Genomic DNA, 19,639 nt, shown 5'->3' with positions numbered 1-19,639 from the left:
TATGATAAGAATTGTACAATACAGAACAGCATCTCCCTCTCTTTCCAGAGACTACAGTTTCAATCCTCTTTTCACAGGAAGGTCAATTTTTTTCAGTTGTCTCTCTCTCTTTTATGTTTCTCTGAAATCATGTGACGTGACATCACCACAGTTTTTGTTTTATTCCTGCAGAACCTTTTGACTTTCTTCAAAACCACTCCATATCCATAAAAATCTCTGGCCTCATCTCTAGTCCAAGAGGCCTAAATAGTTTACGATTCCAGAAAGTTTAGCACATGTCAATCCAATGGCTCTTGAGTTTTGAAACAGCTGCTAACATAATGCTGATTGTACACAGAAATGCTTTTAAGAATCACGTATGGTACTTGAGTTTCAATTAAGAGCCACTTCAGCTTCATGGCTCTTTTCCAGATGCTGATTCTGAAAGTGAACTCTCTTTCTGAATTCAATGGTGTATCTGGAAATGTGCTGTGACCTGTGTGTAACCCTGTAGCCAGCCCACAATTCCCTCACTAGAAATATATTTAACTCTATAACTTACTTTCCTAAGAAATGTATATTATAACTAAAGATTTTAACTTTTTAAAGATGAACACAAATCTGATATACTTCATAATGGGTTTTACCCATGGATGCTGTCCTCCAGCAAATCTTTGTTCTATTTTTTTTTAAATCCATTTGGCCTTCTTCCCATGTGCCCTAACCTTCCATACCAACCTGCATGTGGAACCTTATCAAACCTTGTCAGAGAGAAACAACTCACACCATACAAACTTCGAGATAAAGAAGCTATATTTATGATATCACGGAGAGTTCCAACAGGCTGTATCTGATTACCTAAGGATTGCGCAGACCAATTGACGAAGGACTTCATGGACATCTTCAACACCTTACTGTCCATCGTTCCTGCAGGGTTCAAGACCGCTACCATCATCCCGGTACCCAAGAGGGTGACAGTAACATGCCTCAATGACTACTGCCCTGTGGCACTGACCTCCACCATTATGAAATGCTTCAAGCATGTGGTGATGGAACACACCAAAGCACTCCTCCCAGAGATGCTGGACCAATTTCTATTTACTTATAGAAGAAACAATGATATAGCCTCGTTCCTTCACTCTGTTCTGACCCGCATGGAGAATGACATCTCATACGCCAGGCTGCTGTTCATCGACTTCAGCTCAGCATTTAATACGATCATTCCTATGAGGCTGATGGAGAAGCTGTCCTCGCTGGGACTCAACACCCCTCTCTGTTACTGGATTCTGGACTTTCTAACAGAAAGACTACAATCTGTCCAGATCAGTAGCAGAATATTGAAAACCATCACACTGAGCACAGGGCTGTGTGCTCAGCTTGGACCTGTTCACGCTACTGACCCACGACTTCATTGCCAGATCCAGCTCCTATAGTGTCAACAAGTTTGCAGATGACACAACAGTAGTTGACCTCATCTGCAACAATAATGAGACGCACTATGGAGAAGAGGTGGAAAATCTGACATGGTGGGAGAATAACATTCTGCTACTCAATTTGGACAAGATTCTCAATGTGGACAAGATGAAGGAGATAATCATGGACTTCAGGAGGACTAGAAATGACCACCCTCCACTACACATCAACACCTCTAGCGAAGATAGCACCAAGTTCCTTTGAGTTAGATCATGTATCTAGTGAACTATTGTGGTCACTCAACATCTCACTGGTCAGGAAGGTGCAACAGATACTACCCACATGTAGCTTTTAAATAAGATTGAAGCAGGCAAGCCTACTGGCCATCATTATGTCAACCTTCTACAGGAGCTCTATCGAGAGTGTCCTGGCCAGCTGTGGTGCAGTTGCTGCAGAGAAATAGATTGAAGGTCAATCCACAGGACCAGAAGAGTGGCAGAAAGGATTACTGGAGTCTCCCTCCCCCTCCACGACATGATCTACTGGAATCATTGTCTGAAAGGGGCACACAAAATCATTGAGCTATAGAAGATACTGTATGCAGTATCTTCCAACTGCTTCTGTCAGGGAAGAATACAGGAGTATCTGATTGCACTACCAGGCTGAGGAACAATTTCTTCCCACAGGCAGTGAGAATGCTGAACGACCAAAGGAACTGCTCACACGAATCATCCAAGACTCATTTCATGAAACAATATTTATTTATTATTTGTATGGATGAAATACTTGACCTACATATGTTTTGTTTGCCTGTATTTGTGTTATGTCTGGTGGTGCGTCTGCATGTTTTGCACCAAGGACCAGAGAACATTGGGCCATCAGGTTGTACATGTACAATCAGACGACAGTAAACTTGTCTAACTTGACTCTGAGGAACACGTTTTCATGCAAAACAAAGATAAATCTTGTGGTTCGAAAGGTTACTTAAACAACACTTCTTGTACGGTTGACAGTGCAACCTTGGAGAACAACAAGATCTGGTCTTGAATCTATAGCCCAAATTTGGCCTTAGGGCTTTTTCAGACATGCAGTTTCATTTGCCTTGGTTCTTTATTCTTATTGAGGTTTGAGCTGACTTAACATTTTAAACGTTAATTCTTCCACACTTTACTAAAATCCTTATAAATAACCTCAACTGCCTCTTTGTTACCTCTTCAAAAAAATTTGTATCAAGTTTGTGAGACATGATTTTCCATTAATAAATCCCCTAATTTCTCTTGCCATCCAATTCTTAATAGATTCTATCTCTTACTATCCTTTTCACCACTGACGTCAGACTAGCAGGTCTGTAATTATCTGGAATAACCTTGCAGCCCTTTTTATTAATGGCACTATATTTGCCATCCTACAGTCCTCTGGAATTTTTTCTGTCCTCAGCGATGAGTTAAAAATATCTTTCAAGGCCCCAGCAATTTACTGCTTCCCAGAATGTTCTGAGATGCACCTGGTCTGAGTCTGGAGATGAATCCACTTTGTTACCATCTAAGACTGCTGACGTTTCTTCGTTACTGTGGCATAGTTAGTGTAATGGTTAAAGCAATGGTATTATGGTGCCAGCGACCTGGGTTTGAACCTGGCGCTGACTGCAAGGAGTTGATATGTTCTCCCCATGTATGTGTGGGTTTCCTCCAGGTGCTCTGGTTTTCTCCCGCCCTTCAAAAGGAGTTGTTGATTAATTGGGGTATGTTGGCAGCATGGGGCCAGCACAGGCTGGAAGAGCCTGTTACCGTACTGTAGGTCTAAATTTAAAATTAAATTAATGGCGAAGACATACTCCGGGCTATATTTAGTTAGCTCCCTCTCTTCCCATTCTTGCTTATCTGTTCCACAGTAAACACGTTCACAAAATATTCATTTAGGATTGAAGTGCCAGTTGATGACGTACACAAGGACGATGTGGTCAAACAATAATCATGGCTTTTATTAGCAGAAACTCGTAGTACAATAATGAAAGACAATAGATGCATATACTGTTATATCCAAGGGGAGTCTCCTTAACAGTAGAGATAATGCACAGCCAATGTTTAGTACAGCAAGGCTCGTCAGGGGAGGGGGGGGAGAGACAGGCAGCTTAGCAGACATTCACCACAAGGATATTCCCTGACTCATCTGACTCTATACCCGATCCCTCTTCTGATGCTTAAGAAGACCTGTTCTTTCCCCTCTGACCCTTTTGTTCTTGGTGGGATTAGACAGAACAATATTTTGGCACAAACTAGATGGTCGAAAGGTCTGTGTCCGTGCTGACGTGCTCGATGGTTTGATGCTGATGAAATTATTTTGGATTCTCCTTTACACTGTCTCCCAAAGCCATCTGAAAACCTCGTTTGGTCCTCAATTCCCTCTTCACTATGATCTGACATTCCTTGGACTTAAGGGATTCCTTAAATTTGTCTGCTCGTATTTGATATTTGCCTCCTTTTTCTATCTGATCTGTGACAATATCTCTTGTCAACCAGAGTTCCTTGGAATGGTAACAATAACCCCTTGTTTCTTCCTAAGCCTGTCTGCTTTCCCCATTAGGTTTTTTGCATTAAAATAAACACAACAAAATTTGGATAAACAAGAAAATCTGAAGATGCTGGGGTGTAGGGCAACAAACAAAAGTGCTGGAGATACTCAGCAGGTGACGCAGCATCAATAGTAAATAAAAGGCATTCATGTTTTAAGCCTATACCCTTCTCTAAGAGTGTTGAAAACCAGACAGACACCTGAATAACATCGTGGAGGGAAGGGGGTTGAAAACAGGCCAACATGTAAGAGGTAGTAAGTAGGTGGATACAGCTGGGAGGGTAGAAGACAAACAAGCTGAGAAATAAGAAAAAATGAAGGGTTATAGGTGTGAGGTGGGGAAGGATTAGCTTATTGAAGAGTAGGTTTTCATAGTTTGGCACAATGTCTTGGGCCAAATGGCCTGTACTGTAAAGTTCTAAGTTCTAGGTGATAGGGGAATATGGTATTTAGACAGGTACATGGAAAGGAAGGATTAGCAAGCCAAATCCAGACAAATGGGTCTAGCCTAGGCAGAGAAGTTGATAGGCAGAGATGAGCTGGGCCAAAGGGGCTGTTTCCATGCTGTAAAATTCTATGATTCTAACTCCGAATGGATATGTGCGCGAGGTAGCAGCAAGGAACTTTATCACGGTTGGTAGATCACTAACTAATTTTCACATCAAATTCACAGAAATTGCCTTGTGTGTGGCCAGGAAGTGCATAGCAGTTACATGGAAGTCTGACTCCCATCTACTCATGGATAGCTGGTCTTTGGAGTTGAATAACTGTATCCCATTTGAAAAGATCACATGCAATCTCAGGAAGGGATGTAACATCTTCCTAAAAATCTGGCAGCCTTATTTAGAGCATATAGGTACCTCACTGGTGCCAATGTAGGGTCACGATCACTACTGGCTAGCCGGTAGACCTCTGTAAATATTTTAACCCTGTTATTCTCATGTCTCCATATGCTTTACTGTACTCACTGACAGTGCATTTTTTTTTACTTTTTGTTCTTTCTCTGTTTAATAGGACATATAGAGGGAGGGATTATTTTACGTTTTGTATTTGTTATGATTGTTGATTGTTAAATATATTTAAAATGATAAATAAAATATTTCAAAAAAAAGTTAACAGCAAGGTAGGATGTTCTGCAACTCGTGTTGTAAAGTAACTTGCGAACCATTGCTATTGTGAATAATGTCTGTTCACTAGAGGTCTCAGGAGTTCATCATTTCTATCAGATTTGTTCGTGAATATGTGCAGTCAAACTGGCATGATTTTTCTCCCCTGAGAGAATTTCTTCCATACATCTTCTGAACATATTAGCGCTACACTTATACAGCACCAGTGACCCTGGTTCTATTCCGTATATGTCTATACGGAGTTTCTGTGTTTTTCCCATTTCCCCCTGGGCTTCCTCCAGGTGCTCTGGTTTCTTCCCATGTACAGATTTATTGAGTTAATTGCGCACGTGGGTGCATTTGGGTGGGATAATTTTGTAGGCTGGAAGGGTCTGCAACCATCCTGTATCTCCAAATTTTTTTTAAAAATTCTGACTGCTATACTTGTGAATTTGTTTGCTTGTTTCAATTATTCAATTCACTTCTGTTTATAGGATATGCATTCTCAGAAGATGGTGAATATTTTGCATATGGGCTGAGCACAAGTGGGTCAGATTGGGTAACAATCAAGTTCTTAAAAGTGGATGGTGCTGTGCAACTTCCAGATATCTTGGAAAGAGTGAAGTTCAGCTGTATGGCATGGACCCATGATGCTAAGGGAATATTTTATAACTGTTACTTAAAGCAAGATGGAAAGAGTGATGGTAAGATGAATTCTATTGAAACCAATATTAAAAACTTTAACATATGTTTTGTAGCTTAATCAAGATATTGTATCTGACAATATATTTTCAAATGGTAAGCCTTCAGCCCAATTTGCCCATCCTGAATTTATTGCTAAGCTCACTCTCATTTGGTCACATTTGGACCATTTGCTTCCCATCCATGGACTTATCGACATGTCTTTGAAATGTTATAATTGTACCTGCTTTAACACTTTATCTCGCAGCTTATTCCAGGTAGTCTCTACCCTTTGTGTTTATATAAAAAAAAAAAAAAAAGTTTTAGATTCCCATACACTGGGGCAAAGACTACAACTATGCCCTCTTGTACACTTCTTTAAGATCCCTCCTCAGCAGCCTGCACTCCAGTGAGAAAACTCCTAGCCTCAATATTGCAAGCCCGAGGAGGGAGTCACGTGATGGAATAGTGGCCGGTAGGGTAAAACCAGCCCTTCTCCAGAAAAAAAGAAAAAAAAAGTCAAGAAAAGACAAACCTTAATGAATATAAAGAATATGAAATAGATAAAGTTGCAGAGAGGAGAAAGAAGATGGCACCCAAGAAGGAAAAAGTAAAAGCAACGGGGAAAAAAGAAGAAAAGTCACCAGAAAAAAAAGAAGGCCTTACCTGCACGAAGAAACAGGGAGCCGTGGTGGCGAAGAGCGCCAGATCTCCGAGGTTGGTGCCGGCCCCATGGAGTCGCAACGCCCCCACCCCCCCCCCCCGGTGGTCTGGAAAGATGGCTCTCTGAGCCAAACAAAAGTGCACAATCAAAGGTAAAAGGTAACACCGACGGGAGGGGGGGGGCTCAGCCGAGGAGCAGGCAACCACAGCGCGACCAGCTGAGGGACGCCTGACACCAGGGCTCTCAGCTGGAAAATGAGGAAGGTGGCAGGAGAGGGAGTGAGGAACCAGGCGAGGAAGAAAGTCGACGGGGTGAATGGCAAGATGAGCAGCAGCAGGAGGCCCGACAGATGAGCAGCCCAGGAGGGGAGGATCAACAACAAGAGGCCCAGCAAGAAGATGCCCAACAAAGTGATGCAAGCAACTCATCAGGAGAATCAGTAGAGACACAGATAAAAAGAGAAGAAGACACAAAAGAGAAGAGGAAGACCAAGATCTTCACAGAGAAATAGAAGGTAAAACAGATGGATAGAATATAGATAAAGCCTTTTTTGAAGAACAAATGAGAGCATTAAAAGAATAGTTGTCATTAGAATTTAGTGCAATTAAAAGTAAAATGAAAAGAACAGAAAATAAAATGCAAAGATTAGAACTAGTCATGACAGGAATAGGGAAAAGAGTAGAAAATGTGGAAGAACGTGAAACGGCTGTAGAAATGGAAGTAAATAACTTAAGAGGAAAATTGGAAGAAAGTGACAAAAAAATTAGAGACACACTAGAGTTGTTATCTCAGAAAAATGATATGTTGGAAAATTATAGTAGATGAAACAACATAAAAATTGTGGGCCTGAAGGAGGGTGAAGAAGGCACAGACATGAAGGAATTTATAAAAGGATGGCTCCCGAAGGTCCTGGGAACGACAGAAATGCAGGAAGAAATAGAAATAGAACATATACTTTAGAAGTGGGATGAAAAGCTGGTGCATTATAAATGCTTACCAGTATTGCATCATTTACTTAATACATGGAAGAAGATCCACTTAGAAAGGAAAAAAGCGAATTATCAAATACCAAAATTGTTATTGACGCAAAACCCATTAATCCCTTTTACAATAGATAACCTTTCCTTTTGAGAATGGTAGAGAAAAGGAATCAAAAGAATAGAAAATTGTTTTTTGGGAAATAATTTATTAACATTTGAACAGTTGAAGTACAAATATGGAATAATTTATGGTACATTGTTTGCATATCACCAACTGAAAGCTTATTTAAAGGATAGATTTGAATATGTGTTTACAGACACAATGATAATTAAGAGATTTATAACGAACATTAAGCTGCAAGATAAGGAAAATGATTAAATAAGCTGTAAACCTAAAAAAAAAGTGGGAAAAGGATTTAAACAAAGATAAAAAATGAAGCATGAGAGAAATTGTGTTCTGGAACTACAATAAACACAAGGTTACACATGATACAGTATAATTGGTTACACAGGTTAAATATAACTCTTCAAAAATTAAAAGAATGGAATCCAACATTATCAGATAGATGTTTTCTCTGTAAGAAGGAAATGGGAACAACAATACATACTATTTGGGCATGTACGAAAGTGAATACGTTTTGGGAAGATCTAAATCAGATATTAAATAAAATCACAAAAAAAAACATACCAAAAAATCCAGAGATCTTTCTTTTAAGTAACATAAGAAGTAATGAATTAGGCCTCAAATTGGATAAAGCGCAAAAAAGATTCATTATGATAGCCTTAGCAGTAGCAAAAAAGTATATAATGTTAACTTGGAAAATGGAAGAGAGCCTGAGAATACAGCAATGGTACATGGAAATGAATAAATGTATTCCATTGGAAAAAATAACATATAATTTTAAAAATAAAGTCACATTATTTGAACAAATTTGGGAACCATGCATGGAACATAACAGAGAGAGCTTGCTTCGGACCTCCACCCCCTAAAATGATAAGAAGACAAAACAATTTGATTCAGTGTGTAAAAACAGATGCCGCATTTTTCTTGTTTATTTTTCATTGCTTTATGGTTTTATTGTATTGTATATGTTAAATATTTATTGGTTTGGAGGGGGGTGGGAAGGTTGGAGGGAAAAAAATGGAGAAAATGCCACTGTATATATTTAATGAGAAATGTTTGTATATATTTTGGTTGATCTGGTTCACAGTGTAAAAATTTAAAAAAAAATATTGCAAGCCTGCCAGTTCTGGTGATATTTCTGAATCTTTCCAGCTTCATAATATATTTTCTAGATATCTTTTGTAGATTTCTAGTTGATTAAAACTGGGCAGAATCCTCAAAATATGGCATCTCCAATGTCTTGTATAATAAGAAGGTGACATCCTTTCTCCTGTACTCAGTTCCCTGACCAATGAAGGCAAGGATACCCAATGTCGCCTTCAAAACCCTGTCTACCTTTGGCACCAATGGAACAATTTCCCACACAAAAAGCCATACTGAATATTGTCTTTGCTTTTCCAAAAGCTTGTAGATCTTGTCCCTCAGAATCCCTTCCAGTAACTAACCCACAACTGACTTTTAGCTTCCAAGATTATAATTGTGAACAAAATTTCCAGAAGTGACAGACTTTCTTACTTAAACTTAGTTATGCCTCAAGTTTACCATCTATCACGACATTAATTATTTTGATTCTATTTTCCCTTATTTATGTCAAGAATGTCATTATCACAATTTATTTCTTCAAATAATAGATATGCCATATCCTGTAACTTGGCAGAAGCCTATCAGCCTTGTCAACTGAATTGTACACTGATAGATTGAGGCCAAGCACTTTCTGAGCAACTTAACTGCAAAATTAATTCCATCTATCAAGCAAAAGAACAAGCTATAAATCAAGAGTGCAAAATATTGCTGTAAAGATGACCGATTAATTTAATCATTGAAAACTTAGAGCAAAAGGATAGCAAGGGACAAAGTTGGTCCTCTTGAAGATCAGAGTGTTCAGCTATGTATGGAGCCAAAAGAGATTGGAGAGATCTTAAACGTTTTTTTTGCATCTGTATTTACTCAGGAGATGGACAAAGCTCTCTTGAGGCAAATGAAGGTGGATAAATCCCTAGGGCCTGACAGGATTTTCCCTCCGATTTTGAGGCTGGCTAGTATAGAAATTGCAGGGGCTAGACTTTTAAAATGTTCTTAGCCATGGGTGAAGTCCCAGAGGATTAGAGTATAGCTAATTTTGTTCCTTTGTTTAAGAAAGCTTCGAAGAATAATCCAGGAAATTATAGGCTGGTGAGCTTGATGTCAATCTGGGTACATTATTGTAAGGTGTTCTCAGAGATCAGAAATCTAAAAATTTGAATAGACAGGGACAAGTCAAGTGGGGTTGTGTGTGGTGATTGTGTTTAACCAATCTTAAGAGTTTTTAGAGGAAATTACCAGAAAAGTAAATGAAGTAAAAGCCATGAATCTTGTCTACATGGACTTTAGTAAAGTCTTTGACAAGGTCCCATGTGGAAATGTGGGATGAGGTGATAAATTGGATTAAACATTGGCTTAGCAGAAGTTAGAGAGTGGTACTGGAAGTTTACTTCTCTGATTGGAGGCCTGTGACCTATGGTGTGCCTCAGGGATCATTACTGGGTCCATTTTTGATTGTCTTCCAGATCAAAGATCTGGATGATAATGTGGTAAATTGCATTCGCAATTTTGTAGAAGGCATAAAGTTTGGAAATGTGGGGGACAACACAGAAGGCTTTCAAAGGTTGCAGTGGGTCCTGGACCAACTGGAAAAAAAGCTGCAAAATGGCAGATGGAATTTAATGCAGACAAATGTGAGGTGTTGCACTTTGGGAGGACTAACCAAGGTAGGACATGTGCAGTAAGTGATAGGGCGCTGAGGAGTTCAGTAGAACAGACAGATCTGAAAATACAGATATATAATTCCTTGAAAGTGGCATAACAGATGGAAAGGGTCATAAAGAGAGCTTTTGGCACATTGGCCTTCATGAATCAAAATATTGAATACAGGAGTTGGATGTTATGGTGAAGTTGTATAAGGCATTGGTGAAGCCAAATTCTGTGCAATTTTGGTCATCCAACTGCAGGAAAAATGTCAATAAAATTGAAATAGTCCAAGAAGATTTACCAAGATATTTCTGGGCCTTGAGGAACTGATTTACAGGGAAAGGTTAAGCAGGTTAGGACTTAATTCCCTGGAGCATCAAAGAATGAGGAGAGATTTGATCGAGTTAGATTAAACTATGAGGGATATAGATAGAGTAAATGCAAGCAATATTTTCCACTGAGGTTAGGTAAGACCAGAATAGGAGGACACAAGGTGTAAAGGTAAAATGCTTTGGGGGAACACTAGAGGGGAATTCCTCTTGCAGAGAGAGGTGAGAATGTGGAACTACCTATGAGCTGAAGTGGTGAATGTAGGCTCATTTTTGACATTTAAGAAAAATTTGGATGGGCTCATGGATGGGAGGGGCATGGAGAACTGTGGTCCAAGAACAGGTCAATGGGACTGGGCAGAAAAATTTGGCATGGATGAGATGGTCTGAAGGGCCTGTTTCTCTGCTGTATTTCTTTTGCCCTTTTTTCCTTCCCCTTTTAAGACATGAAATGAAATCTTACTGTTCTGTTACGGATAAACAGATTGTATTGCATGAATGTTCTTGATTTTTAAGTTTTAAAAAAAATGGCATATCCTCATCACCTGCCATTCTTGTTATTAGGTACGGAAACCTCTGTTAACCTTCACCAGAAATTATACTACCATAAATTGGGATTTCAACAATCTGAAGATGTATTATGTGCCGAATTTCCAGACTATCCAAAATGGATGGGTGGAGCTGAGGTAGTGAGACAATGTTTTCTCCTTGAATAGTGCTGTTATTTACTGTATTTTGTTCATTACTGGGGTTTTTTTTTTGCAATAAAGAGTGTATCGGAAATGCAGTAGCCTTAAATCCTCCTAAATTATTCTGTAGTGTCTGCAGCTTTTTGAAACAGTCTTAAGGAAACCCATGGCATTCATGTCTGAAAACAATCTTTTGGAACTATTGTACACATTCTTAAGATGACTGAGTGGGTTATTAAATACTTGGGTAAATATTATCATTTGAAAAAAGCTAAGGAGAAAAAGTGGGAATTTTATGCTTTTGCACATTTTTAAAATTAAGGTATTGATCAAGCTGGTTTGCAACTGCCTCTCCACATCTTACTGAAGTAGCTAATTGAAACTCTACTCATTGACTGAATATTTTGTCACAGTGAACATTATGATTCCAAGTAGGAACAGCTAGAACTTTCTCCTTCTCATTGTAGGGGTGATGGTAATAGTTCCACTACATATTACAACATAAAAGGAGGCCACTCAACTTACTGTGTCCATGCCATTTATAGCATCAGTGTTATCCATCTCTTACTTCAATGTAACTCTGCAATTTATTCTGTCATCAACTCCCCTTTAATATTTTGTCTCTTACCTAAACTAGAGTTATTTATAGCAGGCGATTGACCTGCTGGAGAAGAAGCAAGAATTGAGTCTCAGAAAGAACATATAAATAGTAATTGAGATCAGACTCAAACCTGGGTTGCTGGGCTTGTACCTATAACTGTGCCACACCTTTACCACATACCCTAATCTAAGGCATTTGCTCAGCATAGATGATCATTTGTTGACACTACGAGGCATGCAAGATACCAATACATAAATTAACATGGGATAGCCATACGCTAGCTTCCCATGTAGTTTTGACAGGGCAAGGTAATTCAACATAATTACAAACCAGTCACTGTTGCTCAGAGGCAGCGTGTACAGATTCTGTGTGGCTAGGCCCACTTTGTCCACCACACACCAAAAACATCTTTTCCTCATTCCCATCCTGATCACTGCCTTCAGTCTCACTGGCTCTCCATTTACTTGTCTCCCCTTTTAATCAGTCAGAAATAATAACCAGTGGAGCCAATTTATTATGTTCCTTTTGTACTCCCCCAGACCTCCCTCAGTCAACAATGTTTCCAAGAACAGATGACAAGAAAGCATGTATTTGCATTTTTTTTTCCTGTGACATGACGGTAACAATCCCACATCATATAAAATAAAAATGCTAGTCATAATCTTCAGATATTTCTTTCCTCTTTGAAAACCATTTCCATATTTTGTTAGGTCTTGATGAAAGTAAATACTATTTGTGTTCTTTTTCTAAAGTTTCAGCAAACTTTAGGAAAATGGCAAGAAAACTCACATACTGTGTAAAGTTCTCATGATTTCAATAGGATATTGATTAATTGAGGGTGACCTTGATAGAACAGTACTGAACCACATCCTAAATTTGGCATGGCTTGATGAATACAGTAAAACCCCAGTATCTGGCACCTATGAGGATTGGTAAATGCTGGATAAATGAATTAAATTGTGTGTTGCATAGATTGGCAAATTAACCACTAGGGGGCACAATTTTAAGCTTTTGTATTTTTGACCTATTTATTTTCCATGATTTTTTTGTCGGATAACGGGGATTTTACTGTATCTTTTATTTAGTATTTGATCAAGCAAGGAATCTAAATATTTTTAACATAGTTTTGAAAGTTTTGAAGCTCATCAATACTTGCTATCAATCATTTACTCAGTCTCAGTCAGAAGGACCAACCACTAATGATATCAAGTGATGCCTGCACGAATAGTTTGTTTCTTATTTAGCCTACCTTCTAGGAGACATTTGATTCCAGACAGTCGTGTCTTAATCCAGATACAATTGCTGTAATCGAAAGCAGAAAGAGAAATGAGTGAATAAATACTTTTGATAATAGCAATGAATTTGTCCAAGTATTGGAAGACAACCCATACAGACACTGACCATCACTGCTGGAAAACTAAAATTTGTTTTCTTCCCAAATCCCTCCAACTGCTTCTCTGGTATTCTTATATTAACCATAAGGTCAGGGTAAGGTTAGATTTTTTTTTTGCTGACATTCTCACTGTGTTAAACTTCATTTTCAACATCTTGAATCAAAATGTTGGCCTTCTGCAGGACAGCTTTAGAGACCCTAGAGGCTAGGATCCAGAATTTAAAAAAAGGGAATGCTGGATAAAGGGTTTCAAAACAAAATATTGACTTAAGTTTTCCACCACTATAGATGCTGCTTCGGTGCTGAACTTTTCCAGCATTCTGTTTTTTTACATCAGGTTTAGAATCTGTGAGCAATATTGTGGCCCTTAGATTTTTGCGTATGAAGCAAAGTTCTGACAAGGTGTGCAAAAATATACTGAATAAGAATGTATGATTGATTTTAGCAAAACAAAAATTGTTTTTTTTTTGATGAAAGATTGTTTATACCTGCTCTGTTATTTTGGTTTTAGCTGTTTTTGGTTGCAGTTTTATTAAATTTTGTATTTATGGAGCTCTGAATTCCAAGGAAATCACTAGATTACATTTTTTTTTGTTACAAGCAGAATGAGTAATTTGTTTAATTTTTTTACCAAATTAATTGCTTGTTTATCATTGTAATCAAGTTTGTAATTTTATTCATGAGTGGTAAATTAATCGCTTTAACACAATATTCCACTGGGGCCTCACAAACATTTTGATTGAATCCTCTGGTCTCCCCTCTGCCCCCAGGTGTAACAAACATAGAACCCCTTGTTCTCATCTACCATCCCACCAGCTTCCACATTTAACACATTATCCTCCCAAATTTGTGGCACTTACAACAGGATCCTACTACTAGACACATCTTCCCCCCTCTGAAGGGACCACTCCTTCCGTGACATCCTCATTCACTTATTCCCTCCACCATCAAATTCTCCCCACCCTAGCACCTTCCCCTTTGGCCGCAGGACATGCTACTCTTGCACCTATACCTCCTCCCTCACTGTAGTCTGGGGTCCCAAACAGGCCTTTCAAGTGAAGCAACACTTCACTTGTGTATCCACAGGATTGATTTACTGCATCCAGTGCTCCTTTTGTGGCCTTTTCTACATCAGAGAGACTGGGTGTCGACTGGGAGATTGCTTTACTGAGCACCTTCGCTCCATCTGCACCAGTGACAGAGACCTCTTAGTAGCCAACCATTTCAGTTCTGTGTCACACTCGCACATCTATCCATGTCCTTATGTACTATCCTACCAAGACCACCTGTAAATTGGAGGAATAGCACCTGATTTTCCATGTGGGCCCTCTCCAGCTAGATGGCATTAACCAACTTTTCCGGTTTCAGCTAACCTGCTCTCTTCTTCCCACCCACCCTCCTCTTCCCCCTTCCACCTCTCCTTCACCCCCCCCATTCTCCCTCCCATTGCTTGCTGATGTCCCCTCCCTCCCTCCTCCACCTATAATGTCCTGTCTTTGCGACCACATCTCCTCTCCTACTCTTTTATTTGGACGCCGGCTGACATTTTTCCATACCTTGATAAGGGGCTCAGGCCCAAAGCATCAGTTATGTATTTTTACCTTTGCTATATAAAGTACACTGCATGACCTGCTGAGCTTTTCCAGCATTGTGTTTTTACTCACAAACATCTTGTACTACTGCATACATGGCATCCCAACTTCCATGCTCAGTACTCTGACTGATAAAGGCCAATGTGCCAAAAGCTTTATGGTCACCCTATCTACCTGTGACACCATTTTCAAGGTCCTATGTTCTTGTATTCCTAGATCCCTCTGCTCTACAACACTCCCCAGATTCCTACCATTCATTATGTTGGGTCTAAACCATGTTGGACCTCCCAAAATGCAACACCTCACATTTCTGTACATTAAATTACTCTGCTCACCTGCCCAAACATTCAAGATTCTGCTGCAATCTTTGGCAACTGTCTTCACTATTGACAATACCAGACACTTTCGTGTTCTTGCAAACTTGCTAATTGTGCCATGTATGTTTTCATCTAAATCATAGATGATAAACAGAAATAGGCTCAGTATTGAACCCTGTGGTACACCACTAGTTACAGGTCTCCAGTCCGATAAACAATCTTCCGGCATTACTGTGCTTTCTACCATGAATTTTCTCGCCATTCTGGTGTCTCACCTTGGATCCATGCGATCTAACTTTCCAGAGCAGCCTACTGTGTGGAAGCTTATCAGATGCCTTGATGAAATCCATATATACAACAGCTCTGCCTTTGTCAACCTTCTTAGCCATATCTTCAACAAACTCGATTAGATTTGTGAGATATGACCACGCTGACTATACCTAATCTGCCCTTGTCCATCCAAGTGCATGAGTATCTTTTCCCTCACAATGCTCTTAAGCAACTTCATCAACCACAAATGTTGAACTCACTGACCCTTAGTTCCCAAGCTTTCCCTGCAGCCTTTCTGGAATAGAAGCACAACATTTACCACCCTTCAGTCGTCTGGCAGCTCATCTGTACTTAATGACCACTCAACAATCTCAACAAGGCATCTGCAATTTCCTTTCTAGCTTTCCACGGTATCCTTGGATAAATTTGATCAGGCCCTTTAGCACTTCTTCAACTGTAAAACTGACTGATCACAAGGCACAACCATTGACTCCCTCAAATACCCAAGTCCTCATGTCTTTCTCCACAGTAAAATCAGAGAACTCGTCGTCAACCTTGCCTGCCTCCTGCGGCTCAACATAGAGTTGACCACATTTATTCCAGCGGGGTTCCTTTTTTTTTTAACCTTTGTGTACATCAAAATTTTTGGGATTTTCTTCAATGTTATCTGTCAGGGCTATCTCCTGTCACCTTTTTCCCTTCTGATCTCCTTTTTTTAGCTTGCTTTTCAGTTCCCAAACTCCTCCATATATGCACTTCATTCTAGCTGCTTTCTCTTGAAGAACGTCTGAATTTTGCTCATCAAAGTACAGTATGTCCTGGACTCTTCTCAACACACCTTTGAAAACTGTTTTCTTAACATTCCTTTTTCTTCACGATCCAATTAACTTGAGTTAGTTTTTGTCTTTCAAAGTATTTCTTTCCCCATTAATAAATTCTCCATAACTATCTTAGGCCCTAATGCAACAGTGGTTGCTGGTCCCCAAAAGAGGCTCATCCACAAACCCTTCATCAACTTGCCCTTCCCAATTTCTCAAGACTAGGTCAAACATTGCCCTCTTCCCTTGTGGAAACCTCTACATTATTGCCAGCGGAAACGTTCCTGAACACATTTGATAAATTCCACCCCATATACACCTTTCACACTATGACATTCCCATTCATTATTTGGAAAGTTAAAATCCCCAACTATGACAACCCTATTTGACCTACAGCTGGTAGCAATCACTTAGCCTATTTGTTCCTCTAATTCCTGTTCACTATTCCTGTAGTACACTCCCAACAAAGTGCTCGTGCTTTTTCTGTTCCTCAGCTCCACCCATATAGCCTCATTGGCCATCAGTCTGTAATGTCACCTCTGACCATTGCTATGATATCCTTTTTTCACCACTAATGCAACACCCTTCCTCTTTTGACCCATCTCTGTCTTTCCTGAAGCAACTGTACTCTGGAATGTTGACCAGCTAGTCCTGCCCATCTCTTAACCATGTTTCTGTCATGGCTATAACATCCCAGTCACATGATTATCCATGCCCAAAATTCATCTGCCTTACCTGACAAGCTTCCAACATTAAAATCGACATAATTTAAACCAACAGCCCTTCCTCACTCCCGACCTTTCTCATGCCCACTAAACTTCTCCTCATCACCTTCTGTATAAACCTGACCTCTCACCTGCCTCTGTTCTGCATTGGATCTCACCCAATCGAATTTAAACCCACACACGTAGCACTAGCGAACTTGCCAGCTGAGATGCTGATCCTTCTTTGGTTCAGGTGCAACCTGTGCATCTTGAACAGGTCGCCTCTCCCCCAGAAGCAATGCCAAGGACCAAAAATCTGAATCCCTGCTCCCTGCACCAGCTGCTCAGCCACAAATTCATCTGACCTATTTCTTAGCCAGAGATCACTAATTTTGTGTTCTTGCTTTTCAGTGTCTTATCTAGCTGCCTATACTCATTATGCAGGACCTCATCCTTTACTCTAGCCATGTTATTTATACTAATGTGTACAAAGACCTCTGTCTTCCAACGACTCATTGAGATCCTTGACTCTGACACCTGCAAGGCAATACATTATCGCAGCGTCTCCTCTGCAGCCACAGATCTTACTGTCCATCTCCTTATGGCTGCATCCAGTCCTGACTGTTCCCCTAACTGTTGAGTCTCCTGTCACAGTTGCCCTGCCTGCTTGCTTATCAGAGCCTCAAAGCCAGTCACAGTGCCACTGGCAGCTCCAGAAAGGAAATTCATCCCCCTCTCCCACCCCCCCAATCCACTCTCCAATAGTATCCAAAGTGGTATCTGTTATTCAAGGGATTGGGCACAGGTGAACCGTGTATAAAAAAAGTAAACGTTCAACAGACTAATTATGACAGATCCTGATGTAACCTCTGCATGGTTTTTTCTTTTGTCATATGCAGATATCAGATGATGGGCAGTATGTTCTCTTGTCGATTCGAGAAGGTTGTGATCCAGTCAATCGACTTTGGTACTGTGATTTGAAAAAGTTGCCTGATGGTATTAAAGGTAAATACATGAGATATTTTCATCTTTACCACTTAGATCTTCAGGAATTATGCAGTTCTCTTTTCAAATGTAATGTGTTCTAGATTTCTTTCAAGGTGTTGATTTTATACATTATTTTCTTCATAAATATAGGTATTGCAATATGTTTATCAAAATTTATTGCCCCTATAGAAAGGGAGAAAAGATTGGAGTTGCTGGAAATCTGAACTACAAATGAAAATGTTGTAAATACTCAGAATATCAGACAGCATCTATTTGAGAGATAAACAGAATTAAAATTCAGGCAATGCTGTCCATTAGAAAAGTTTTAATGGAAAGTTATTACTCGAAACATCAGGTCCTGCTGAGTCTTTCCAAAATGCTTTACATTGCACTGTTGTTGAAATCTATCTTTGGAGGAAGAAAATCTCTTGTGTAACTTTCAAGGTTACATTTCACAAGTTATAGGAGTGCATTATTAATTTGCCAGAGTAACCAAACTGAATGTCCTTGTGTTCGCCTCCATCACTCCCATAGCCTCTGAAGCCACACAAGACCAGTTCCTTTCAGACCATCGGCAAACTGAGCTCCAGATTCAAAGCTCTGACATGATGAGGAACCCTTCAGTGCACAGGGCCCATCAGGATCCCTTCTTGCTCTGAGCACCCTCTGGAATTCCGGTTCCAATACCCGATTCCCATGACCCAGTCTCCAGCAGCGCACAGCATGGGGCCAGTCCCCTTCTCCCCAGAGTCCGCAACCCCTCGTGGCTGCTGCACCATCTTGGGCCCAGACTCCACAGTTGCAGGATTTTAAATAAAGCACCATCAGCTCCTTTAACAGGCCGTTTAAACCCTGTCCGGAGCCGTCAGCAGTAGGACTGAGCTCTAGGACCCCGCGGGGAAGCACGATGTCTCCAATACCCATTCTTCACTGGTCCACACCATCCGTGTTGCTGCCATTACTGCAGCTCTTGCAATTATGCCATTTTTTTTCTCCCTGCTATTAGTTATATTAACCTTGGTCAAGCATGTCCCTTTTGTCAGCACACAAGCCTCAGTGGATAATTGGTACAGCTATACCCTACAAAGCTGAATTCCATTAAAAGTGTTTGCTCTGATAAAGCAAAAGGAGCTTTGACTAAGATGTTAGATCAGCCTTCATTGATGCACTCATCTGTGGAAGCAGCAATTCAACAGTTGTGGTCCGCTTAATGTCCAAGATACATTCTGTGAAATTGGGCATTATGTGATGTGGATGTTGTGCAAGCACCATATTATATACTCCCTGACATGTGACCTATGACCACCTGCACATATGACCAATTTTTTTTTAAATAAAGAAAAAGTATAAAATTTGCGCAATTATGGTTAAAGTCAGGCTTATCTATGGTGGCCGCCATGTTGGTTGGTAGCCAACCTCTCACACGAGCTGGTCTTGGTGGCCACCACGTTGAGATATTTCACTTCATTTTAACTCCTGTGTCCCGTTTTTCTGATTCTGTTGCTCAATATTCTGACAGACAGACTTTAGAGGCCAGTAGAGTCCTCAGGGTCTACAGCAACAGAGAGAATGAGAAGGATTTGGAAATAGAGAATGGAAGGAAATTGATTGTTTTACTCTTCAGTATCACAGTTAGGGCAATTCCGATGTGCATCCATTCCAAGATACGACCAGTCATCCAGAACGGAACCTGG

General features: G+C 40.0%; 1 protein-coding gene across 1 annotated transcript in view; it reads left to right on the top strand.

Moving 5' to 3' along the window:
* Nucleotides 1–19,639, top strand: part of LOC138737042 (prolyl endopeptidase-like) — a gene marked incomplete at its 5' end in the record, with an annotated part of 185,595 nt that overhangs the window by 53,109 nt on the left and 112,847 nt on the right. Inside the window, 3 exons of the mRNA XM_069887466.1 lie at nucleotides 5,564–5,773; nucleotides 11,139–11,260; nucleotides 17,858–17,963. Of these exons, the coding sequence (XP_069743567.1) occupies nucleotides 5,564–5,773; nucleotides 11,139–11,260; nucleotides 17,858–17,963 (438 nt within the window). The remainder of the gene's footprint in view (nucleotides 1–5,563; nucleotides 5,774–11,138; nucleotides 11,261–17,857; nucleotides 17,964–19,639) is intronic.

The sequence above is a fragment of the Narcine bancroftii genome, chromosome 6, assembly GCF_036971445.1.
Source record: "Narcine bancroftii isolate sNarBan1 chromosome 6, sNarBan1.hap1, whole genome shotgun sequence".
Lineage (NCBI taxonomy): Eukaryota > Metazoa > Chordata > Chondrichthyes > Torpediniformes > Narcinidae > Narcine > Narcine bancroftii.
Note: the sequence above shows the minus strand (reverse complement) of the source record. Positions and strands in the feature narration are given on the sequence as shown.